This window comes from Peromyscus californicus, unplaced genomic scaffold (assembly GCF_007827085.1).
Source record: "Peromyscus californicus insignis strain IS unplaced genomic scaffold, ASM782708v3 Scaffold_16__1_contigs__length_79575227, whole genome shotgun sequence".
In the NCBI taxonomy this organism is placed as follows: Eukaryota; Metazoa; Chordata; class Mammalia; order Rodentia; family Cricetidae; genus Peromyscus; species Peromyscus californicus.
In genome coordinates this window covers 71,302,170-71,328,756 of record NW_026294458.1, presented here as the reverse complement: position 1 = coordinate 71,328,756, position 26,587 = coordinate 71,302,170, and the positions used below count along the sequence as shown (strand labels likewise).

At 41.2% G+C, this 26,587-nt stretch overlaps 1 protein-coding gene across 4 annotated transcripts in view; it reads left to right on the top strand.

The window, feature by feature from the left end:
- Window positions 1-26,587, top strand: part of Scaf4 (SR-related CTD associated factor 4) — a 61,628-nt gene that overhangs the window by 18,495 nt on the left and 16,546 nt on the right. For 2 of the 4 annotated variants that reach the window (XM_052741108.1, XM_052741106.1), the window contains exons 2-15: window positions 7,013-7,096; window positions 7,923-7,967; window positions 9,784-9,945; window positions 11,920-12,055; window positions 13,044-13,183; window positions 13,709-13,885; window positions 18,464-18,651; window positions 18,930-19,038; window positions 20,931-21,278; window positions 21,702-21,775; window positions 22,720-22,910; window positions 23,648-23,748; window positions 24,199-24,312; window positions 25,945-26,101. In XM_052741108.1, coding sequence (XP_052597068.1) covers window positions 7,013-7,096; window positions 7,923-7,967; window positions 9,784-9,945; window positions 11,920-12,055; window positions 13,044-13,183; window positions 13,709-13,885; window positions 18,464-18,651; window positions 18,930-19,038; window positions 20,931-21,278; window positions 21,702-21,775; window positions 22,720-22,910; window positions 23,648-23,748; window positions 24,199-24,312; window positions 25,945-26,101 — 2,026 coding nt within the window. Of the gene's footprint in view, window positions 1-7,012; window positions 7,097-7,922; window positions 7,968-9,783; window positions 9,946-11,919; window positions 12,056-13,043; window positions 13,184-13,708; window positions 13,886-18,463; window positions 18,652-18,929; window positions 19,039-20,930; window positions 21,279-21,701; window positions 21,788-22,719; window positions 22,911-23,647; window positions 23,749-24,198; window positions 24,313-25,944; window positions 26,102-26,587 lie in introns of all 4 variants that reach the window. The other 2 variants (XM_052741107.1, XM_052741105.1) reach the window with 1 other exon arrangement.

The window sequence follows — 26,587 nt, the reverse complement described above, 5'->3', positions numbered from 1 at the left end:
ACGTATTAGATATTATAAGTAGTCTAGAGATGATTGAAATTATACCAGAGAATATGCAGATTCTATGCCATTTTCTATAAGGGACATTAGTGGGGAGCCAGTGCCACAGGACAAGTAAATTAAAAGTCTCTTAGTTGTGACTTCAGCCTCTAGTTTGGAAAGCACTGCTTTGAACTGTTTCCAGGGTGTACCTGGAAACAAGCTGACCTCTTGAGCACTTACTCTCTGCTAGGTGCTGCATTAATGCTTTGATATTTGTATTCCACACTTAACTTTCTTAGGTAAGGAGAGTCTGGCATGATTTGCATTCTCAGCATTAGCCAGTGGCAGAGCCAAACTTCGTGGGCAGTTAGTTGATTATTGGGTTTGTGTTCTGACCAAGAATAACAAATTATGAAAAGTCAGTAACTGTAATCAAAGTCATGGATTGTCACAAAGCTGGCCTTTATAAATCTGAGAGATTCCTCAGGCAATACTGGTGACCTTGACATATTCTTTTGTTTAAGATTATTAAATTGCAACTTGGCTCTTGAGGAGGACTAAGTAGTAAGCTATTTACTTTAGATGAGATAAACTGCTTGTAAATAGAAAACAGATTAATAGTATGTGTTACTTATTTTTATTTACTTTCTATTTTGAGACAAGATCCCACTAAATTATCCAGGCTGGCATTGAACTTGTAACCTCTACCATAACTCCTCAAGTAGCAGGTGTCATGAACCTTTGTGTTGGGCTTAACATAATTGATTTTAATTAAAATTGTGGTTGGTACATGTGAGGAAGGGTAGCCATAGATACCAGGAAAAGAAAACAGAAAACTATTAAGGACTTTTAGATAAGTCCATTTGAGAGATGAATTAATAATTCGTAAGACAGTAATACAGTATTGTTTTTAAAGACCTGGGATCAAATTCAGAAGCAGTTGCTGTGGGGACCTTGTCTTGCCTGGACGTGCTTGCATGAGTGTTTACAAAGTAGAATCTCACCGTACAGAACAGAAGCCTGCCTACTGATAGCTCTTCTGTGCTCAAAGACAAAATTGAGATCTCAAAACCAGTGTCTGGTCATCCATCTTGTGACATTAAGCACAGTTCTGAATAACCTTCTATTCTGATCACCTGAACGGGGGTAGGTTTCTGGGGTTTGTTTTTCTTTCTTTTTTAGTGTAGGAATCTAACCTAGGGCCTTGTACATGTGAACCAAATGCCCTAACATTGAGCAACGTTCCAGCCCCTCTAGATTGGTTTGTTTTCTTGTCACTGTGACAGAGTACTTGACAAGTGAAAGGAAGAAAGACTTGTCTGGGCTCAGATTTTAGAGGATTTTATTTAGTCCACGGAGGCAGCAAAGGCATGAAGCCGTTTGTAGCAGCTGAGACATGTTACATCACAGTGAAGCAAGGGGGTAACACCAGGTGCAAATTCCAAAGGCTGCCCTGCCCAGTGGTCGTCTTCCTCCAGCCAGGCCCTGCCTGCTTCCTCTTAGCATGTGATTGTAATCCCAAAAACTGAGGAGATAGACCTGTGGGGTTTGCTCTCCAACCAGTGTTGCTAGAGTTTTCCTGACTGGCCCACAGTCAGGACAAATCTCTCTCAACCGCCAGTCCCAAGCCGCTCAAACCCGATCAAGTAAACACAGAGACTTATATTGGTTACAAACTGTATGGCCGTGGCAGGCTTCTTGCTAACTGTTCTTACAGCTTAAATTAATCCATTTCTATTAATCTATACCTTGCCACGTGGCTTGTGGCTTACCGGTACTTTACATCTTCCTTGTCCTGATGGCGGCTGGCAGTGTCTCCCCCCCCAGTTTCCTGTTCTCTCAATTCTCCTCTCTGTTAGTCCCGCCTATACTTCCTGCCTGGCCACTGACCAATAAGTGATTTATTCATTGACCAATCAGCAACACATTTGACATACAGACCATCCCACAGCACCTCCCCTTTTCTTTTCTTAAAAAGGAAGGTTTTAACCTTTACACATCTCTAAAGTCAGCTTGGTATATTTGGGAATTTGGGCGTAGTTTTTCTTATTACTTCCTGTTGGAGGGGGGCGCTGTATCTTTTGGGGAAACAAAGAAAATTTTAGGATCATGGAGTAGTCCGTGAGGCTGTATCATCTGAGCCAGTTGTCTTGAAATGGTTCTGGATGTTGGATCATCTGGGCCATGGTGTCATCGGAGACCTTTCAGGTGGTCTTGGCTGGTCAAACCTGATGTGTCTTAATCTGGAACAAATCCATAGCCTCTGGCTTTCTGTGGAAACAAAAGCAGAGTCTCTTTTCCAAAGTAACATATCCTTATATCTAAATTTTTGAAGTCAAGGTACCTTTAAAATATACATTTTGGCATAACTCAACAGCTTTTACAATCAAATGTTTTTCTGCAGTTAAAAATCCCAAAGACAACACAATCCAGATTCTCTGTGTAATATTCATCTTCACGTGGCTTATTTTTATATTAATTTTATTGTCTCTTTAAAGACTTTATTTTTTAAAATTATGTATTTGTTTCTATATTGTATATATCACCTTTTTTTGTCTCTTTTAAGCCTACGTATATTTTACACATATTTTAAATTATTACATCTGAATCTGTCTTATTGTGAATCTGTTGCTTTAAGCTGCAGCAGCTGTGGCTGCTGGCTCCGCCCACCTCAGCTTCCCAACATGGCGGCGGCAGTACTGTAGTTTTACGCCAGCTCTGGGAGCCATCGTGGGTCTATGCTTTTATCCAAGCAGCGTGTAGCCCAGAAACCTCTTTTTTTGTTTTGTACTAGCAAAGGCTAAATCCACAATGCAGCTTAATGTGCCACTTGTAGAGGCCTCATTCCCGCCATATGGCGGCAGGTCGAGCGCGCACACTAGGAACCCACCAGTAGCTCAAACTGGCAGCTGCCGCTCATTTGAGAGAGACAATTAGGAACTGTTTTTAGCTCCGTTTTAGAATCCTTTTTCTCAGTTTTTAGGTGGAAACTCTTGCCACCACGTTGGACGCCATTTGTTGCTAGAGTTTTCCTGACTGGCCCACAGTCAGGACAAATCTCTCTCAACCGCCAGTCCCAAGCCGCTCAAACCCGATCAAGTAAACACAGAGACTTATATTGGTTACAAACTGTATGGCCGTGGCAGGCTTCTTGCTAACTATTCTTACAGCTTAAATTAATCCATTTCTATTAATCTATACCTTGCCACGTGGCTTGTGGCTTACCGGTACTTTACATCTTCCTTGTCCTGATGGCGGCTGGCAGTGTCTCCCCCCCCAGTTTCCTGTTCTCTCAATTTTCATTTCTGTTAGTCCTGCCTATACTTCCTGCCTGGCCACTGCCAATCAGTGATTTATTCATTGACCAATCAGCAACACATTTGACATACAGACCATCCCACAGCAAACCAGTCTAGTTTAGTTTAATTAGTGAACTCCAGACCAATGAGAGACCCTTTTTTTTTTTAAAAGGATGAATGGCTCCTAAGCAAGGAAGCTCAGGTTGACCTCTGCCTTCCACACCCATGCACATGCACACAAACACACACATTTATATTGTAGTAACTTAGGGCTGGGATAGCAGCTAGGACCGATTCTTGGACCTTAACATGCTCATCTGTGACATGGACTCATGTCTCCCTGACAGGCGCTTAGTACTTGTGTCCCAGTAATGAGTGTTGGAGCACATGGTTAGCAGGAGAGTGTTTCCACGGAAGTGGGTCACACCTAATGAAGCTAGTGAGCTATATAGCAAGGAGCCACTGTGACTTGTAAAAAGATAGAGATGTTGTGAGTTTGTGCTTTGAAGTCAGTAAGATACTGGTAACTATCAACTTTAGATTTTTAAATCTCCAATTTTGAAGCTTTCCTAAAGTGTTTTTTTCTCCAATTACATCAAATACAAATTCACAGCTCTAAGACTTAAAAATAGTTGGTGAGGAGAGTCAAGTTCTTCTAAAAAGAAACTCAGGTGCCCTGGGAACCTAACGATGCTTAACAGGTAAGGTCATCTGTAAAGTTCTGAAGCATAGGCTAGGTGTGGTGCACACACTTTAATCTCAGCACTGAGAGGCAGAGGCAGGCAGGGCTACTTCTTGAATCCAGGTCAACCAGGGGTACACAGTGATACCTTGCCTCTAGTAGTTTTGTAGATGGTCCTGCTGCCTCTATGCTGAATGTGATGTTTGTTGAACTTTTGAGTAAGAAATTAGCTCCTCAGTGCATTTCTGCTTGTGTGCAATCCTAACCACTGTGAAAAACTCATGCCTGGGGTCTGCAAGGTGGTTCAGTGGACAAGGGCTATTTACAGGCGGTTGGAGGACCTGAGTCTGTCCCTGGGATCCACAGTGGAAAGAGAAAACTGGCTACCTATATTGTCCTCTGCCCCCTCCACGTGTACCGTGATATGCTCACACCTGTATTCATGTCACACACAAATACACTAATAGACAAAACCTTCATGTCTTATACCCTCATAAGTTCCTACATGAAAGAACAAGGTTTGGCTTGTGTTCTTAGCCTTCGAGTATTTGAAAGTGCCAGGTGCATTTTTGAGTTACAGGATTTCAGTTTGCTCTGATGCTCTTGTCCAAGCTCTGCTGTGTTGTACTTTTTTATCCCCAACTTTCAGTAAACCCTAGGTTTCCTTTTAGCACAAACTCCTCAGCTTTCTTCCTGGAAGATATTTCTGTTTCAAACATGGACCTGTTTGTGTGTTAAAGATCCATTTGCATGTCTGCTGGCTGTTGAGTGCACAGCCCACATTCTGTTTCATTGCTGGTGAATGCAACATTCAGAGAGGAGAGTATGCCTGCCTGGCGTTTTTTCTTCTTGAATTCCCTATCATGGTCGGTACTGTGTGTAAACGGTAAACAGCATTGGATACACCATTCAGAAGTGTCAACTTTGGAATAGACTAGATTTGACATTTTTTAGTTCAGATTCATTTCTTGGGTGTCATCTAAAACGAGGACCCTTTCTAGGAGTGACATGAAAACATCTGAGAGGCGATGAGGTCATGCTGCTACCTTATGCATGCTAGTTATGGAAGCAACTCTTTTCTTGTTTATGCGCCTCTTGTTACTCTTTTGCCTGAATATTGACTGTTGCTCTATGATTGTGCTTTAATTTTTAGAATGACTGTGACGTTTGTTTTTGCTTGGAAGCAGTGGTGGTCTTGTATGCTCATTGGACTTTAAAAAAACAGTGACTTGCTTACTGTTGACATGACTTAATATGTGCAGTCTGAGGCATTAGAAAAATCTGCTCTTGAGATCCATGTTTTAAGGTACAGAGTGGAAAGAATAGTAAACATGTGCTGTATGTTTATCAATCAGTTTTAGAGTTTTTAAGTTGAAATAGTTAAAGTTGTCTTAGTTCACTGATTTGCATAGCTTTACCCATTACTGTATCCTTTCTACTTTTCCGTTAGTGTTTTGAGAGAGAGAGAGAGAGAGAGAGAGAATGAATATGAATTTATTTGTATGTGCACATGAATGTAGGTGCCCACAGAGGCCAGAAGAGGGGATTAGATCTCCTGGAGCTAGAGTTATAGACTGGTGAGCCACCCACCCTAGGTGCTGGGAACCAAACTCAGATCTCCTCGAAGAGCAATGTGCCTCTTACTGCTCGGGAAATAATAAAGAATTGGTGTCTTTTAGAATCTCCTCAGAAAATGAATTTGTACATAATACCTTAAGTAGTTTCTCCAATTTTCTTAACATTTATAGACAATTTTGAGCTTTTTCTGCTTAGAGTATCTGGTTCCTACATTGTTGCACGCCCCCCCCCATGCCTTTTGTATGTGTAGGTGTAAACTGTCCCTAGTTTTAAAGAGCTATGAAATTGTAACTTTTTAGGCTATGCTGCCAGATAGGGCTGCTTTCCCTAGGAAGAGACTCGTCTTTTAGACATGCTGTATTATCTAGTCAGTATGGTACACTTGAGACATTAGTTAGCTGGGAGGAAATGGAGATGGCTCAGAAACCCCTGAAGGTGAGTGTTGCCTAAAAGTTGAGTGCATCGTGCATGCGTGAGTGAGTGAGTGAGTGCACGTGGGCGTGTGTGTGTGTGTGTGTGTGTGTGTGTGTGTGTGTGTGTGTGTGTAGAGGACAGCCTCAAGTGTCATGCACCTCCGGTCTGCCTGGCTTCTTCCAGCCTGAGGTTACAAGGACAAACCACCATACAGCACCTTCTGCCCTTGTGCTGCCAAACCATCTCCCCAGGGACAGGGACCCTCCGTATCCCTGGCTGACCTGGAGCTCAGAGAGATCTGTCTACCTCTGCCTCCCAACTACCCAACTACCGAGGAGATTAAAGGTTCACTGTCACATCCAGACCTAATCTCCTCAGTGCTTAATTTCAGGATTTTATATTTATAACCTTCTCGGACCCTGATTATTAATATCTTAGTTGGACTTATTTTTTGGGGAAAGAATATTGTGTGTTTTGGCATCAAGAGATTACCTGATTGCTTGCTGTAAAGATTCATTAAACTTAGGTCTGGCTATGAGTTGTGGGCTGGGTTTTAAATGAAGAAATTTTGAACATTAGCATCACAGATATTTGGATCTTTCTTCATAATGGCATTTTAAATCTGTTGCTTGACTTTTTTACATGTTTATCTAAATGACCTTAAGGTTATTGAAAGTCCTTTAAAGCCTCAGTAAGATTTGGACCTGAAATTAAACATTGATAAAATCACACTGTTGCCACACTCCATCCAGGAGGAGCTGTGTCGTTTCTCCTCACGGTTTTTAGTTTTGTGAAAGACTGATTTTGTAACTTTTTAAATGTTTTTGCCTCTGTATTCATACTTTTTTTTCTTTTTAATGTGATCCTCTCGATTGATTTTTTTTTTTTCTACGTGATGATACAGGTGTATAGAAAAGTTGATGTTGGATATGTAGCCAATTTGACAAATTTTAGTTACAAAGATTTGTTGTTCTCTTGGCCAATGGATATAAATATCTTTGTAAAACAAGGGGAATTGACCCTTGAATTTACCTTTATTTCTTTTTTTTTTTTAAAGCTTTTTTCACTTATGGATATGAAACCTCCCATCTCTAGAGCCAAGATGATTCTGATTACTAAAGCTGCTATCAAAGCTATTAAGGTGAGAATAAATCTTTAATTATTATTGACGGGTGAGGGGTGTGACATGTGAAAGTTCAAAGCCTGCCTTATGGAGTCAGTTCTCATCTTCCACCTTGATGTGGGTTCTGTGGATCCAGTTTAGTTGGCCAGGCTTCTGTAAGAAACACCCTAACCCACTCAGCCATCTTGCCAGCTCTGCTTTTGAATCACCTAAAATTTTATTTATTTATTGGGTTTTTTTTTTTTTTTTCTTCCTCCATGTAGTTTTGGTGCCTGTCCTGGATCTCTGTAGACCAGGCTGGCCTCGAACTCACAGGCCTGGCTCTGCCTCCTGAGTGCTGGGATTAAAGGCGTGTGCCTGGCTATTTAAAATATTATTAGCATCAGAGTTTATTTTGTGAATTAAGTTTTGCTGGAGGTTTGTGACAATACTATTTCAATCCTTATAAACCAGCTGTGAGATACTGTCTTCTTATGAGAAAAAAAAGTCAAAACTTGGGCTTTGGGAACTCAAGTATGTTACCCAGGATCACATTTTAGTCAATGGCACAATTTAGGAATGTTATGACTTCATTTTGGTTCTGTTCTCTACCATGTCCTGATAGCCTGATACCTTGTTTCGTGAAGGTTGGTTAAGAAAGTACGTTCTCCTGGGAAAGGAGTGTGTGGTTTTTGTTTTGATTAATCCCTTTCTCAAGGTTTTTTTGCATTTGTTGATTTTGAACTGTTTCTGACTGCTCTTTGAGTTAATTGCCGGTTAAAAATGTCAAGGCTTTGAGTGCTTTCACTGATTGTAAGAAATGTAGAAATGTATAAACTGGCTGTGACTTTCTGTTCTTTTTCAGCTCTATAAGCATGTTGTTCAGATAGTAGAGAAGTTCATCAAAAAGGTAACTCTTTCATTATTACCGTGTTTACTTATGCTATGTATTTACATGTGTGAACTGGAATTGGATCTATGCTTCTAAAAACACTCTAGAAAAAAGTAGTTTCTGGGGTTGGAGCCATTGCTCAACAAGGTAAGAACACTGGAGGCTCTTCCAGAAGACCTAGGTTCACTCCCTAACACCCACGTGGTGCTCACATTCTTTTGTAACTCCAGTTTCAGGGAATCCTAGGCATTCTTTTGGCCTCTTTGGGTACCAGACTTGCACATGGTACACATACAGACGCACAGACAGAACACTCTTACATGAAAAATAAATGGTTTTAAAAAACAGTTACTGACCTGGGCGGCGGTGGTGGCTCACGCCTTTAATCCCAGCACTCAGAAGGCAGAGCCAGGTGGATCTCTCTGAGTTCAAGGCCAGCCTGGTCTACAGAGCGAGATACAGAACAGGCTCCAAACCTACAGAAAAACTCTGTCTTGAAAAACAAAAGTTACTGAATTTTTTTAAACACAGAAGTTTTACAAGGTAAGTTTTCATTTTACTGACATTGATTGAATATTGACGAAAAGTTTTGCGTTCAGCTTCTGCCCTAGCTGACAACAGAGTTGGTTGTCTTTGTGTTGGGACCTTCCCCAAGCCTGAGGTCCTGCCTGTTCCATGCCCTTTGCCCCATCCACTCTGTTGGCATCAATTCTCCTGTGAGTTTTTCAGATGAACTTCCTGACTCTTCCCTGTTGCCATCGTGAACGGTGGTGTGTTGTCTTAACGTGTGTAGTTAGCGTGTCTTTCTCAGTAGAGAACTGAGGGATCTTAGACATCTTAATCCACTGACTGCCTTTGGGCCGTGAAGTCCCTAGTAGTTTTGTCAGTCAGAAGCTTCTTGTAGCAGCAGATCAAAAGGCAGAGAAGTCAATGGGGAGAACATGGAGTGCGTGTGTGCTTCTGCCTCCTGTTACCATGCATGTGCTCTGAATCTACTGAGGTTTCTTTCTAAGGAAAATGGGCACACTACCTGTTGTTGGCTTGCCTTTCCTACTGAATATATTATAAACATCTACAAAAGAACCCTTGGTGTGGTTGTTACTATGATTTCCTTAGCCACTCATTGCTCATTGTTATTCCTCATTGAAGGTGCTAACCTTAAAGGAAAATGTCCATGCATATGGTTTTCCTTAGCATAAACCCTTAAGGTCAAAGAAGGCTTTGTTTTTGTTGCTGAATTGTCTTCTGTGAAGGGTTAGGCCTTTTTTCGCTAGTGTTTTGTTTTTCTTTCGCCCAGTTTATAGACCCAAATGGCCTTTCCTTTTACACTTTATTTCTCTGGTAAAACCTAGCATGTTTAAAAGTATTTTTTAGTAATTTCAAAAGGTGGAAATTATTTAATCAGAGACTCATAACAACTGAATTTGTAGGAACGTGGGTTGGTAATGGCCTCTGGAAAGTTTCAGAGAGGAAGTCAAGGATCTGGGGGAAAGTCTTTGGAGACTGAGATATCAAAGAATGTAAGTGTTCTCACAGACTTGAAGTTTGACAGCCAGTTAGGTGGCTTTTCTACATAGTGGACAATGGCTGTGTAGAGCTGCATACTCACGAGATAATGGGTATCAGATTTGCTTTGGATTTCTCTGTTGGGGGTCGGGGGGGCCTCAGCATTTTGCTTTGTAGCCCGGATGGCCTGGAACTCACTAGATAGAGCAAACTGGGTTTCATAGAGATCCACCTGTCTCTGCCTCAGGGATGCTGGGGTTAAAGGTGTGTGCCACCACACTCAGGGGTTTACTTTTCTTATATTAACATTGTGTCTTTATCCTTGCAGTGTAAACCAGAATACAAGGTTCCAGGATTATATGTCATTGATTCCATTGTGAGACAGTCTCGTCATCAGTTTGGAACTGATAAAGATGTTTTTGGGCCAAGATTCTCTAAAAATATAACTGCTACATTCCAATATTTGTATCTTTGTCCATCTGAAGATAAGGTATAGTTAATAACTTGTGAAGTTTTGTGTTCTTGCTGTGTGTATTTTTATGTGTTTAGATTCATGTTATTAAATACTATCTTCGTGTAGTAAGCTCTCTAGTCTTTAGTTTCTCTGCAGTGGTCACTTCTAGTCTGGCTTCCTTGTGAAATGGCAGGTTCACCTGGCGTCTGCACAAGGGCTTTTCTAATGTTGGATTGTAGAAAGAACCAGAGTTAGAGAATCTCAGCAGAGCAGTGAGTGCTGGGGAGTGCTGGGGTGTGAGGAGTTGCTTAGTGGTGGGTCCAAAGTTTCAGTTAGGCAAGGTGAAGTTCTGAGATCTGCCACACTTGGTACTTCAAATGAACAGCTCTGTATTTCTAGACAAGGTATGGTTCGTGTTAAATGTTCTTACCCCAATTAAAAGAAGCCAAAGGGTTTGTAGAGGAGGCATTATCTTTAAAAAAAAATATATATATATATATATGAGTAGCTGGGCATGGTGGCCTCTCAGCACTTAGCGGTATCTGCAGGAAGATAGCTAGTGACACCAAGCCTGAGCTACAAAGATGCACTTGGACGGTGAAGAGCGCTGTGCAGAGAAATGACCGCCTCAGTTTGTTGCTATTTTAAAAGGCCCAGAATTGTTCTTCCCACCATGCAGGAACGTAAGTGATACTAATCTGCAATAAGACTGCAACACACACGCACACGCGCGCGCGCGCACGCACACACACACACACACACACACACACACACACACACACAGTTTCACAGTGAACTGTAGAAAGAAAGAAGGAACCTGACAGTCACACATAGTGCTCTCTCAGTAGGTGGGAACTGCACAGCAGTATTAATGAATGAATGCTCTCATAACCTGCTGCTTTGGTTTCCCTGACTTCCTCAAGAAATGAGGTTTATTTGCAGTTTGACCACATCAGAGAGAAAGGATGCTTATTTCTCCTCCCGTGTTGCTGTGTTAGAATTAAGATCCAAAGGAAACCCTAAGGTAAAGGCCAGCAGATATGTAGGTTTAGTTGTGGGACAGTTTACTAGCCCTTTTCCGAGGTGTGAAGGGTTAAGTTGCCCCCTTTACAGTTTAGATGGTCTCTTCCCTCTGCCATAACTCTGGCCCATTCTCTCGGCATGGACTCATGGATACAATACTCAGTAATGAGAATGGAAACAGTTGACATTCATAGAAACACTGTGGCATTGCCGAGTCTCTGTGTATATTCTTAGACTCTTGAAGCATAATTTTATAGAATAAAATCCCTGGACCCATGAATAACACAATTTTGTTTGGATCTCCTTCACACTTACTTGGCCACAAAACATCTTTTTCCTGTTATCAGCCAATTTCTTAAAAACTGCATTGTTTTCATTTGTATTTTGTGCTAGGGTATTGGGCCTCATATTTGCAGTCTTCTTTTTTGAGTGCTGGTGTTACAAGCATGTGCGACCACATGCAGATAGTGGTTAACTGCCTTGATCATCCCGAAGAAATTGTTCATTAATTTTTCTAAGATAATTGAGGGGTTTTTTTTTTGTTTTTTTTTTTTTTTTTTTGGTTTTTCGAGACAGGGTTTCTCTGTAGTTTTGCGCCTTTCCTGGAACTCACTTGGTAGCCCAGGCTGGCCTCGAACTCACAGAGATCCGCCTGGCTCTGCCTCCCGAGTGCTGGGATTAAAGGCGTGCGCCACCACCGCCCGGCCGATAATTGAGTTTTGTCAGTGTTTTTCTTTGTAACTCTTAGTAAAGAACAGTGATAATCAAATAATAACTTTTTTTTATTTACTAGGTATATAGTCTGTCTGTGTTTCTTTCATTAGATTATACCACTGAGGAAAGGTTAATTTGAGTTGTTAAACTAGGTAATGATTTTGATCGATTTTTTCCCCCCAATGAAACAGTAATGGTTTCTCTTTAAAATCAGATATGATAAGCTATTTCTATAAATATTTATTGTATGTTCATTTTTCTTGCATATAACAGAGTAAAATAGTTCGTGTGCTAAATCTTTGGCAAAAAAATGGAGTATTCAAAATTGAAATTATTCAACCTCTTTTGGACATGGCAGCAGGAACCAGTAATGCTGTTCCAGTAGCAGAAAATGTTACCAACAATGAAGGTACAGTGGCGTGTCTGATCACAAGACAGGTTCCTGAGAGTGCACTGGCCTCTCTGGCTCTTTCTTCTGTTTGTTTGTCCTGTTCTGGTTGGTTGGTTTTTGTCTTTATCATGTTCTATTTTTATTCTTTATATGCCTGTTTGTTTTCTTTTTTTTTTTTTTTTTTTTTTTTTTTTTTTTGGTTTTTTCGAGACAGGGTTTCTCTGTGTAGCTTTGCGCCTTTCCTGGAACTCGCTTTGGAGACCAGGCTGGCCTCGAACTCACAGAGATCCGCCTGGCTTTGCCTCCCGAGTGCTGGGATTAAAGGCGTGCGCCACCACCGCCCGGCTGTTTTCTTTTTTTTTTTGGTTTTTCGAGACAGGGTTTCTCTGTGTAGCTTTGCACCTCTCCTGGAACTCACTTGGTAGCCCAGGCTGGCCTCGAACTCACAGAGATCCACCTGGCTCTGCCTCCCGAGTGCTGGGATTAAAGGCGTGCGCCACCACCGCCCAGCTGCCTGTTTGTTTTCTAATGAGAGACAGAAAGGGGGTCGATTCAGAGAGGGGAGGGAGGGAGGACCTTGGAGGAGTTGGTAGGAAAACCATAGTCAGACTAGATTGAATGAAAAAAACTTGACTTTCTTTCTTTCTTTCTTTCTTTCTTTCTTTCTTTCTTTCTTTCTTTCTTTCTTTCTTTCTTTCTTTCTTTCTTTCAACAAAAGAAAAGTTTAAAGAGAATTGAGTTTGTCTACATGAAAGGTTTTGTTTCTGTGTTGGTAGAACTTTCCCATAGGAAGGAAACTTGAATGTGCATTTGGAAGGCAGTTTTCTTATAATTCTTACTTCAAATGGGAATGTGCCCTTTGTCACTTCTTATATATAGTATATATCTTACAAGTTAAACTGGACAGAATTTTGTTTTAGCAGCAAAACTTGAAGGTGTTTTAAACGGGTGGGGGTCGGGGTGTGTGTTGAATTTTTTTTGAGGCCTAATGCCCTTTGCTTTTTAGGCTCCCCTCCACCCCCAGTAAAAGCCTCTTCTGAACTTGCACAAGCTCCCACAAACTCCATGCCTACCGTGCCACAGTTGCCCAGCTCTGACGCCTTTGCTGCTGTGGCTCAACTGTTTCAGACAACTCAAGGCCAACAGGTAAGCTGCTGAATGAGCAAATGGTTTGCAGAGCTAGGTTCTGTTGGCGTTGTTTCCCGTTTCTCCTTCCTACGCTCCTTGATGGGAGAAAATGTCTTCCACCAGAGTAGCCTTCACTAGGAAGCAAATGTAAGGAGTTAGAGCTAATGAGGGAAATGTGAATGTGGAAATAAGGCAATGATAAGGTGGCAGGCGTTGTTGCTCACATTTCTAGTAGTTCTGACTGACTCAGATTATATGGAGTGAAATGTTCTGTATTTCTAGAAAACTTGCTGTTACAATTCCATGTGTTTTCTCTTTTCTTTGAGCTTGTTTGTATCTTTGGGATTGTCAGCATGCATTTTTAACTGTAATCAGTACATTGTAATGTTCATTCACAAATGAAGCCATGATGAAAGGTGGGCTCTGCCCAGTATACTTTCCGCCTATGCTATTTCAGTCACTCTGAGAGTCTTTTCTTTTTAGTAAAGTAACTTTGATGATGATGCTTTGTTGTGTGGTTTATCAGTTTTCCCATTCTTTAAGCTTCAGCAGATCCTTCAGACTTTTCAACAACCTCCAAAACCACAGTCTCCCGCCCTTGACAATGCTGTGATGGCTCAGGTTCAGGCTATCACAGCTCAGTTAAAGACAGCTCCTACACAACCACCTGAGCAAAACGCTGCTTTCCCCCCACCTGAACAAAAAACTGCATTTGACAAGGTACGCTTCTCTCACATCGCCCCACTGTCTGTCTTACCCATATGCATTGTGGGCTCTCTGCATCTGCAGCTTCTCTGATTGTTCGTTTGTGGTTTGATGAGTTTTTCTCCTCAATATCAAAATGTGTTTTTCCTGGTTATACGTGTCATGCAGACTTGCTGTAAACAAGTTTACAGAATAAAGAAAAGTGAAGAGAAGGAAATTCTTCACTAGCCGACTCGTACCTAGCGAGGATGCTGTCGTGTTTTGGTGTATGTTTTCCAGAAGTAATATACTACGGGTCTGAGCTTTTGTTCTGGTCTTTATTGTTAGGTCTGTGTCCATTCAGTGTGAATGGTTATTAAGATTCCAGTAGATGGCGACCTCAGGTTATCTATTTTGCTACTGATAGACATTTGCTGATGCTGTGATAACTGTAGTTATCATGTCTGGGACAGGAGTCCTGGGGTGACCCCAGAATCTCTGCTTACTCAGTGGACCTTGCCATCCTTAGGAGCTCTGTTTCTGTGTGACTGTGACCAAATACCCAAGAGAACAATTGAAACAGGGAAGGTGAATTTGGGTTCCTGGTGTCCGAGAGTTGAATCCGTGTCTGCAGCACGACCACGCGGCAGATGAACCTCTTCAGTTTAAAGTGGACAGGAAGCAAGGGGAGGGGAGAAACCCCTGGGAGCATCTCAGGGTGGAACTTACCAGGCATGGTTTAGATACTGTTACCAGGGTGTGAGTGTGCTGTGGGCTTCAACCCAGACAGCTCGACTTTGGTCTCTTGTGTTTTTGTTAGGGTTAGGACTATTTAAAAATTTCCTTTTCCAGTTTTATAATTAAAAAAAAAAATAGTTTGAAAATCGTAGCATTAAATGACATGTTTGATATCATGATCTCTAAAATTTGATTCTTTCTAACATAAGATATAAAAATTTTATCACCAATAATCAGTGTGGTAGGTAAATGCCAGTTTTCATTATTTTAGCTTAATGATTAATAAGTTGCTACTGATTTTAAGAAAGACTGGATTAGATTTTGAGTAAAAAAGGAATGAACAGGGCTAGAGAGATGGTGTAGTCAGTAAAGTGCTTGCTGTGCAGGAGCGATGACCTGAGGGCACATCCCCGGCCGTGTCCATGTAAAGCTGCGGGGTGCATGCTGGTCACCCAGCATATACCTGGAGTGTGCGCGCACGCGCACACACACACACACACACACACACACACACACACACACGAATAAGGAATATATATTTGTAGGGGAAAGAGAATACAGAGTTATAAAGCAAAAGGAAGCTATTCCACAGTGCTTTGAAAAGATGTGTTTGTATGCTTACAGGTCTATTTCCATGTACAAGTGAACATAAGTTCCTGTGTGCTTTTCATTTGGAAATCTCCCTGTTTTTTATTACCCACCTGCCCCCACCCTCCAAAAAAAAAAAGGGGGGGGTCTGTATTCTTCAAATAGTTGTCTACTTCTGTATCCAGTGTTCGTCTCTCTGGTCCTTCTGTTTTGGTTTTTAAGTGGGTTTTTGTTTGTTTGTTTTTGTTTTTGTTTGACACTGTCTTGTCACACAATTTCTGCATCTTAACAGTGAAAGAGCTATATATCTGGTGCTAGGAATTGAACTCAGGGTCTTAGCCCATGCTAGTACCTGACCACCCAGCACATGTATACGTACTTTACTTCCAAATGTCCCTCTGCTTAATTCTTTCTCAGGCTTACTTGGGCTCTTCATGGTCTTATGTATAGGTTCTTCAGATAAGCCATAAGTGGCATCTGTGATCAGTGGATGATTGGATGGGAAGATTTTTCTTAGATTTATTTTATGTGTCTAAATGTTTTGCCTGAATGTATAGTGTGAACCATGTGCATGCCTGATGCCTGTGGAGGTCAGAGAAGGCATCCAATTCCCTGGAACTGGAGTTACAGAGGGCTGTGAGCCAATATGTGGGTGCTGGGAACTGAACTGGGTCCTCTGGAAGAGCAGCCAGTGCTCTCAACTGCTGAGCTGTCCCTGCAGCCATGTGGAGTTTGGCTTGCGTTAGTTTGTGTACTGTAGAAAGTCAGCACATTTTGAAGTTTTTTCAGGCAGATGAGTAGGCTGTAAATCCTTGTAAAAATTAACAATGCAGATCTGCCTGAGAATATTCCGAGGAGTAGCATAGTCGAAATTCAGCTGGAGTTTCTATGCTGTGGCGTCCCAGAAGCTTCTTCAGGACATCCCAGTTCTTGTTGGTAAGGTCGAGTCCAGAGCCCACTTGCTTGTCAAGGATGATAACCTGCTATACTCCAGGTCTGCTGATTAAGTGACAATGTGATATATAATAGTTCACCTTCACAGTAACATCTGTACTACATTGGACCTTATAACTGGTCCCTGTATTAGATATCCAAGTTAACATACATTACCTATCAAAACATGCTTGTTGGGTGGACAGTAACCATAAATGCATCTTGGGTTTACTGCTACAGAATCTCCATAGTAAGCTAAAATGTTTTGGTGGTTTTCTTTTCTATAGGCCTTACATACTTCCTTGTTTCATTGATCCTTGGATTTTCCTAGTCTTTTTTTAATGTTTCTTAGCACTTTTAATTTGGTTAATAATGCCATAGAGAAAAGGCTGATGTTTATCTCACATTGTAACTGGTTACAGTATTGGGTGCTTAGTTTTCTAGGTGGTTCTCTTGGGATTTCTAGGTAGTACTGAATTTGACACTCTTCAGCATCTACTCCTGTTACTTTTCTTCTTACACCAGCGGTAGGAAACACTGAATAAAGACCATAGCGGTGGGCATCCTTATCTTGCTGTTTACCTGATGTAGTTGTTAGTTCCATCAAGTTTGCAAAAGGAATTCTCTGCTGGGCCTGGAGGTATGGGTGTGTGTGTGTGTGTTCTGTACTCTTTCGTTTGACTAAAATCTGTTTTCAACTAGGCGCTGGGAGCACTTTTATTCAGATCTTCCTACATCTTCCATTTCCTCTAAATCATCGAAAATTAATTTTTTTGATAAACTATAGAGATTCTATAATTTATTCAAGTCTTTTTCCAGATCAATATGTATGAATATTAAAACTTAAATGTATCTTGTACTATAAGTTAGTTTATGCCAAACTGTAAAGTACCTGAAGTATAGATTATATTCAGAAAACACTAGTTCTTTTATAAAGAAATTTGCTATGTCCAATACTCTTTCCACTTGGTTTAGTTCTGTGTACCATGTTGTCTCAAGAAAGCCCTTACATTCGTTCCTTAGAAGTCTGTTCATAAAGTACACCAGTGTTTGGAGGCAGAACAGAACAGAAAACATGAGTTAGGAACTCATGTGGAGACCGTGAGCACAGGAGGCAGAGCTGGAAAGAAAAGTGTGCACATTGGAGCCTGAGCACAGGCATTTAAAGTATAAAAGACCAGTGTCCACCCGTGATTCAGCGTTCACCAGCTGTGGTCTGCTTTATGTTTCTTAACCTCCTGAGCCTTGAGTTCCTTGTCTATATCAAAAAATAGATCTATATTGCAGGTTTTTTATGATTACAAAATATAACTAACTGTTCAGTGTATTGCATTTCCTCTTTTTAATAAGGTTAATTTTTTTGTAAGTTACAATGTGTGGGAGTGATGTATGTATGCCATGATATACATGTGGATGGAGGTCAGAGGACAGTTTCATGGAGTCCCCCCCTCCCCCACTTTGGGTGGTTTCCAAGGATGGCTCTCAAAGGTGTCGAGCTTGCATGACAGGCAGTTTACCTGCTTGACCATCACCCTGGCCTAATAAGGTTTATTTTAAATGTAAACTTAGTTTAATTTTACTGTTATTTTTAACTTTTTATCTTAAAATACTATTATTTTTATTTTTAATTTTTATTCTAGAACTTGTGGATTATTTGGATATTTTATTTTTAAATTATTTTTATTTTATGGGCATTGATGTTTTGCTTGCATGTATGTATGTCTGTGTGAGGGCGTCAGATCTTGGAGTTACAGACAGTTGTCAGCTGCCATGTGGGTGCTGAGAATTGAACCTGGGGCCTCTGGAAGAGCAGTCAGTAGTGCTCTTAACCACTGAGCCATTTCTCCAGCCTTTGTTGCTTGTTGTTAATGAAAGTTTCTGGTAATTGGTGTAAGCTGTAAAGTTTTGAGAAGGAAGCTACTCAAGTAAACAGCTGCACCATAGTTTTTCCTTTCATTATATTCGCATATTCTTGGCCAGGCAGCCTGTGGAGATACATGGCTAGCTGCCTGGAAGCACACACCTGTTTGCATGTACACAGAGTCTAGAAGCTTCAGTCTAAGCAAATGGATATTTTAGATACATAAGTGTACTGCTAAATTTATGATGAAATAAGTAGATAATATTCAGAAAGAAAATACAGCTTTTGTAATTGGAGAAGGAAAGTAGAATTTAAAGTTGTATCTTTTCTAACGTGGTGTTTATGTCAAAATTGTCTATCTCTGGACCAAGCTCCCCAGGACATGCAGGAGAAAAAGAAAGGTGTGCACAGCATGGTAGGGTTGTAGCTGATGTAGTGTTTCTGGTTTGGTGACTGTCTGTATTTTAAGTGGAGCATTGCTGTACACGTTACAGAAGCTGCTTGATAGATTTGATTATGATGATGAGCCTGAAGCTTTGGAAGACGCAAAGAAAGAGGATGCGACTGTCACTGCTGCAGCCCCTGCTGCTGCCACTCCTGCACCCGCTGTGGCCACACCTGCTGTTGCTCCTGCTGTGGCCGCACCCTCTGCCACCTCTCCCCCTCCTCCACAGGTGCCATTGTGAGTTCCTTCTTCACTCCTTGATAGTTGTAACAGTTAGAGAGCATACCCTAAGCAACAATCAGGATTAAAACACATTTCTGTGGGGTCTTTCTTCTGTGAAATTATATTAAGAGAATTTGTATCCTTTTCAGAATTTAGAATTTTAAATGTGGCTTTTATGTTGGATTAATATTTGTTGATTACCTGGGACTCCTTAGTGGCAATCTGCAATGTAAATGTGACTAAGAGTCTTACGTGCTTTTGAATGAGTAATAAAAGTACTCACCTTATTTTAGTGGCTATCCTGGGGACAGCTTGCAGCAGCCAGCCTACACACAGCATCCAAATATGGATCAGTTTCCACCTCGGATGATGGGAATGCAACAGGATACAGTGCACCATCAGGTACGGACATTTTTCTTGTCTTGAGTTTTGTGAACTCAAGATCTGTTCTCAGAGACCTGTTTGTACCTCTGAGCACTGTTGTTACTGTGTAATTTGCTAAGAGAACTGCAGCTCCAATGAGAGCTGTGGAATGACAACTATTTTGAGTTGCTTTTTATCTTAATTACAAGTTTATAAATATAACATGTTCATCTAATAACAATAGATATTTTAGTTAGAATAGTTCAGTGATATTACAGTTCTCTTTATTTAAAGACACTCCTTAGTCATACAGCTATTTCCTTTGCTGGAAGGTCTCTTTCCTGTTTGTGCTGTGATGATTGGCTACTGTAAAGGGCTTTCAAGCTTGGTGTGGGTAATATAGATAGTTTGAATTATGCAACAAAAATATATATAGCATACTGGAGAGTTAGAGAATAGGGGTTGGGTCATCAGATTTATTTTGCTACATACTGTAAGCTCACTTTGCTGTGAACCTAAATTAGGGATGGGGTGGGGGCTTTAAAGACACAGAGCCTGCGCCCCCCCCACACACTATAATCATTCCAGATAATCTAGGGAGTTTTGTTTTAATTTTGTTTTTTCCCCCGAGACAGGGTTTCTCTGTGTAGCTTTCTCCTTTCCTGGAACTCATTTTGTAGACCAGGCTGGCCTTGAACTCACAGAAATCCGCCTGCCTCTGCCTCCCGAGTGCAGGGATTAAAGACATGCGTCACCACCGCCCAGCTTGTTTGATTTTTAATACTACAATGATTTTCATATATAACCAGCCTTGGGAAACATTGCTTTATAGCCTATGAAAAGGGTGTCCAGATACATCCTTAGACTGCGAGTTTTTTTGTCTGTATTATTTCCAGGTCATTCTTTCATTTGATGACATATAGTTGGTACTGTGATTTTAATGGCTTATTGAGGAGGCCTGTTTAAATAATGAAAACACATGAACATACCGCCAGATATTAGACATGTATTACCACCAATTTCTTTTTGTTGGTTGGTTAATTTTTCAAGACAGGATTTCTTTGTGTAACATTCCTGACTGTCCTGGAACTCACTATGTAGTCGAAGCTGGCCTCAGACTCACAGAGGTTTACCTGCCTCTGCCTCCCAAGTGCTGGGATTAAAGGCATGCGCCACCATGGCCCAGCTCTACTGACAATTTCTAAATACTTATAGAAAGCTATTTTGGGACATGATTAGTTGTATTGGTGTTGGCATTGTACATGCAGAAATGGCAGATTGTGCTTTGCTATTACATTGTGACTTTTATTTAGATTTTTTTTTAAATTTCACACATAGTTAGGTATGGTGTTATCACACGGTCCCAGGATTTGAGGAACTGAGACAGAAGGATTGTATGTTTCAGGCCAGCCTGGGTTATACTGTAAGACCATTTTAATTTTTGCTTGTTGTTTTGTTTTGAGCTTGTTTCTGAGATAAGGTCTTACTGTGTATAGTTCTGTCTGTCCTAGAATTCCGTTTGTAGACCAGCCTACTCTTTAACTTACGACACTCAGGTGAGCACCATCATGCCTAGCAAACAAAATACTTTGTTTTCCAGGAATCTAGAAATGGCAGCCATTTTCCCTTTTAGTATAAAAGCTTAATTACTGTTAAAAAGTTGAAGGAAGATGATTTGTGATCAAGTACCTCTGGCTAAGGCTACACTGTCATATTGCTACCTTGGGTAAATAAAGCTGTGTCTTGAATCATTGTTGAACACTGAGTTGTAAACCTGCCATCTGAGTCACACTTGAATATGTGATGATGATTTGGAGAAAAGTTACACATACAGAAATCAGTAGCTTTTCTTTCTTATATAAAATAACTTTTCAAAATTATTTTTGATTACTGTTACTTAACATAGATTTAATTCTTCTTTAAAATGAAAGGTTCCACTTCCTCCTAATGGACAGATGCCAGGCTTTGGGCTTCTCTCTGCACCTCCATTTCCTCCCATGCCTCAACCTGGGATGGCCCAACCTGGGATGCCTCAGCCTGGGATGGCCCAACCTGGGATGCCTCAGCCTGGGATGGCCCAACCTGGGATGCCTCAGCCTGGGATGGCCCAACCTGGGATGCCTCAGCCTGGAATGGCTCAGCCTGGGATGCCTCAGCCTGGGATGGCCCAACCTGGGATGCCTCAGCCTGGGATTCCTCCAACTCCACCAGTACAACCAACTTTCCAATCTACTTTTCAGCCACAAAATGAGCCTCTTTCACAAAAGCCACATCAGCAGGTAATAGTTTCTTGGGTTGATTTATATGCACATTCCTTCTTCTCTGCCTGCTGTTTCAATTTTTCAATATGTTGAAGATCTTTGGGCACTCATTAATTCTTTGTTCTAAGAATTGTGTGGAAGGTCCACACAATACTATCAACTGTGAGGATTAAAGCTAGTGTGTATAGATTCAACCAGAGCCTAGTTGACTGTGTTTTATGGTGCTTTGTTAAAAGTGTAATTTATACCGAGAGACTTCCAGAAGTAGAACGCTCCCCCTGGGTTTGCATACCATACAAAAGATTTTCTTTTTCTTCCAGTGGTGGCTAGTCATTGTTTGGTCCAACCAGAAAGTTAGTATTTCTAAGATTTTGGCCTCTTGTCCTTATGATTTACAGAGTCCTCGTTTTCTGATATTTTTATTTATTTTTCTTTTTTAAGGAAATGGAAGTAGAACAGCCTTGTATCCCAGAGGTTAAGCGGCACGCACCTGAGAGCAGAAAGTCAAGATCTAGGTCAGCATCCAGGTAACTTACAGGAAGGCTGCAGCTCTGTGTCTGAGGAAGACAGAAGAGTCGATTGCACTGGTGGTTTTTTTGGGTTTTTTTTGGTTTTGTTTTGAGTCTCACTGTGTAGCCCTGACTGGCATGGAACTCAGTATGTAGATCAGGCTGGCCTTGAACTCAGAATAGTCCACCTGCCCCTGCCTTCTGGGTCCTGGGATTAAAGGTATGTCCACCACACCAGCTTTAGGTTTTTCTGATATTCACAGTGTTAACAATAACACTTGGTACGTGAGGAGAAGGCATCAAAAGTAATGTTTTTTAGTCCCGTCTGGTGCTGTAGTTAGTTGGTAGAGTGCTTGCCTAGTGTGCCTAAAGCCCTGGGCTCAATCATTAAGTACTGCATGGTCTGGCGAATGTCTTAACCCCAGTGTTCGGGCATCAGAAGTTTGAGGCCAGCTTGGAATACATGAGACCCTGTCTTAAAAAAGACTCAAAAAAGTAAAAATGTTTTCAATTCCAAAGCACCTTACCTGCATTTCATCTGAGTTGGTTTAGTACCTGTGAGTATGTGGTTTTTGTGCAAGTTGTGTGTTCAGCGTTACCGACAGATGTGGAAGTATCATAGCTGTGTCACAGTTCAAGTGTGTTTTTAATTGCTGAAGAGGACATTCTTAGAAGAAGGTGTAGTAGCAGCCGTGTTTCCAGCCCTGAGGACCAGCTTCTTAACCACACAGATGGAACTGGGGGTAGTGTTAGAGATGTTAAACAGAGAGTACAGTTGTAAGTGGTCCAGCCATATTATTTTGTTTCAATTATATCCATGCATTCCCTGTTACTGAGTTCTTACAGATCCAAACATTCACTCACCTGGTTATATTTCTTTTTTCAACTTACTGTATGCATCTTTCCCTTTTTTCTTTGTACTACCCATCTCCTTAATGAAAATGTATTAGGTCACCAAAAAGGAGAAGATCTAGATCTGGCTCTAGGTCTCGGAGATCCCGCCACAGACGTTCTCGGTCCCGATCCAGGGACAGGCGCCGGCACTCACCTCGGTCTCGCTCTCAAGAAAGACGAGATCGAGAAAAAGAGAGGGAACGGCGACAAAAAGGCCTCCCTCCGATGAAGGCGGAAACTGCAAGTGGTGAGTGGTGAGCCTTTCTTCACACCTGTTACTGCTTTTTCATGTTGTGGGTTTAAGATGTTTTATGACTGTTAGCAAAGCCATAAGTGAAACACTGTTGTCATGGTTACGTTTTATTCTGAATAGTGCTGCACAGATTTGGTGCTTTTCTATACGAGAAGGTGCCTTTCCATCGGTATAACTATGTCCCTCTGACAGAGGTTTAGCAGTTTATAGACTAGGTTAGCTTGTGTTACCTCTGGATTTTCATCATTTGTAGAACATGTATAGTAGAAATATTCTTGTTGTAAATCAGTAACTATTACAATTTAATTCATAATAGTGACCAGGATGTATTTAAAATGAGACTCATACATAGGAGACACCATAAAGAAAGTCGAGTTAGAAGTGGATGGCTGCGCAGATTAAAGGCTGGGTTGGTTAGTAACAGAGACTTCGGTTCAAGTCCTTGTTCTGTGCTTTGCCAGCAGATAGTGATAGGCAAGACACTGCTGTGGGGGCCTGGGTGTTCATGGGCATTTTTAGGTCTAGTCACAAAGACCATTGTTTTTTCAATTTCTGTGTCCTGGTTTAATTTCTAAATACCTAATTTTCTAAACTCTTTAAATTCATGTAATTTATAAATAGGATTTCCTATTTAAACTTTGGGCATTGTAATGTCATGCAGTAATGACTTGTAATGATGTGTTGTGCTACTTGGGTTAAAATGAGTGTTTTCATCACTGATTTGTTTTCAGTTTGTAGTACCACACTGTGGGTGGGACAACTAGACAAAAGGACTACCCAGCAGGATGTTGCCAGTCTCTTAGAGGAGTTTGGTCCAATTGAATCAATTAATGTGAGTACTTACTCCCCTAAAGGTGCTAAGCAAGATGCGCACAGTCATTTTTGAGACTGAGGCCTTGAGCTCTGAGGCAGAATGTACATGGGTTTGTGGAAGGCAGTTACAGGCTGTGCTGCTCCTGGTCACCTTAACATTCTCTGTAGTTGACGTTTCTTGAACAGCCATGTTTAAGTTAAAATATCTTTCTAGAAAAGCCTGTAACAAAATTTGCACAGCTTAATCAAAACCAAACTTGAATTGCCAACTTCAATGAGTTTAACCCTACAGGTCGGTCTTTTCGGTGGTAGTGTTGGGGGCTAAAGCTTTGTGCATGCTTGGCAAGTGCTCGGCCGCTTACTGGGCTATAAAGCACTGATGGGAAGGGGCTCCAGCTGCTGGCTGAAATCTGTGTTGTCTTCTTTGTTATTGCCATTGCCTTTTGTAACATGGAAATGTTTTGGACAGATGATTCCTCCCAGAGGTTGTGCCTATATTGTTATGGTTCATAGGCAAGATGCATACCGTGCCCTGCAGAAACTGAGCCGGGGAAACTACAAAGTGAATCAGAAATCCATAAAGGTACATTTTTACCATTTATAAAAGGGTTTAATATAGAATTACATCGGGGTTTTTTTGTTTGTTTTGTTTTAACTATAATTTTGCTGTTTGGGAATAGCTTGAGACATAAAAGCCTCGTGAAAAACAATCACATGTTATGTGACAATTCCCTTAGTTTCTTTTTAATTAAGAAAGTTTTTTTTTCATGCAGTGTATTCTGATCAAGCTTTCCTCCTCCGAGACCCTACCCCCACCACCAATTCCATACCTATGCTCTGTTTCTCTTTCAAAAATAAGCAACAACCCAAAGGGGAAGCACAGAAAACATCGCACACTCCACAGATGCAGAAACCAAAACACACAAGCAAAAGATCAATGAGACAGAAATGCACAACAAAGACCAAGTCTACCCCACCCCCCCCACCCCCCCAAAAAAAGGAAGAAAAATAAACCTGAGTTTAGTGTGTACGACGTCCACTGGCATGGGGCCTCCCTGGAAATTACTATCCCCAGGGAGGCTCTACTGAAAAAGGATTTTCCTTTGTAAGACGATGTCAGTTACAGATGAGTTCTTGGTTAGAGGTGGGAGCCAATGTCCACTTCCCACCCTCAGTGCTGGCACCCTATCTGGCTTGAACCGGTGCAAACCCTGTACACGCCCCCATGTCTCTGATTTTATATGTGCACCAGTCCTGTTTCCTTGGAGTTTCGATCCCCTCTGGCTCTTACAGTCTTCCACATAGTTCCCTGAACCCCGAGGGGGCGTTTGATGACAGTTCCCATTTAGGACTCTGGGTCTCTGTGTTATCTCCCATCAGTTGCAAGAAACAGCTTCTCTGATGGTGGCTAAGCAAGGCACTGATCTGTGGATATAGCAGAATCAAGCTAACGTAAAATTCTTAATGATAAGATTTTTTTTTTTCCAAATAAAGTGCTGAATTTAACCAGGCTAGGTAAGCACTCTGTCACTTAGCCATTCCTCTAGCCAGCTTATTTATTTAAACAATTGTTTAGAAACAGGTCTCAATAAACCAGGCTGGCTTGAACTCCTGATCCTCCTCCATCCACCTTCTAAGTACTGGATTATAGCATGCAATACCACATCTATCTTGCTTTAACTGGAGCTTTAAAGATAATGTTTTCTAGTAAAATACTTTCTTATATTAGAAATGTGGATATTCCACAACTTAAGGGTTGCTATCTCTTCTTAGATTTAACTGTTAAAACTATCAACAAATATAAAGAAAAAGAGGAGCACACAGACAACCATCCTCTGAAGAGTCCGACTCAGTGTTACCCTGAGCTAGCACCTTGTTCTACCCTGGTGTGTGCTGTAAAACGATGTTGCCACATCTGTAAACTCTGAAAAGTGGACCCAGTGTGCCAGGCTTCTCCTTGATGAACTTATTCTTTCTCTGTTGTGTGCTGGCTGTGGAGAGATTTGCCTCAGATTTCTGTCTTGAGGCAAAGTGGGAAGACAGGATAACCACTAATCAATCCCATGTCGAGGAGAGTCTTAAGTAATATCCAGGGGCAGCAATCCAGGTTGCTCCCTGGCAGCCTTGTCCTGATGAGTAGAGTGATGGGAAATGCTGAGCTCTGAAGATTTATGACCCACTTTTCCTTTCTTTGTGTATTTTTCACTGGTTATAGATTGCCTGGGCCTTAAACAAAGGAATAAAGGCAGATTATAAACAGTATTGGGATGTTGAACTGGGTGTTACTTATGTCCCGTGGGACAAAGTCAAACCTGAGGAGCTGGAAAGTTTCTGTGAAGGAGGAATGTTGGACAGTGACACACTTAACCCAGGTAAAACAGTGTTTAACTTCTTTCACAGTTGATAGTCATGTGACAAATCAATGTAAGTTTCTTCTTTGCACTAGGAAGAATTTTGGGGTGATCTTAAAGTTGTAAATTGAAGTTACGGTGACCTTTATCTGTACAGCATGGTTAGCGGGAGAAATACAGACACTTGTAAAATGCTGATTGAGACTCATCATTAGTTAGAACTTTGGCACTGGAAACAGACTACTTAGTCTCCAATTGCCCATCATTGGTACAGACCAAGCATCAGGAAATGCCCCAAATCCAGAACACTTTCAGCACCAGAAGCATCTCAGGATTCGGGCTCTTTGATTATAGATGCTGTACCAGTAAGATAGGAGTGTTTAAAACCCCACTTTGTGGTGATATTTAACTCTATATTATGTTTTAATTCATGCTTCATAATAATTTCTTTTGAGAAATTTAAACATCCAGAGAAGACACACACACATGTATTAGGAAGTTGAGCTG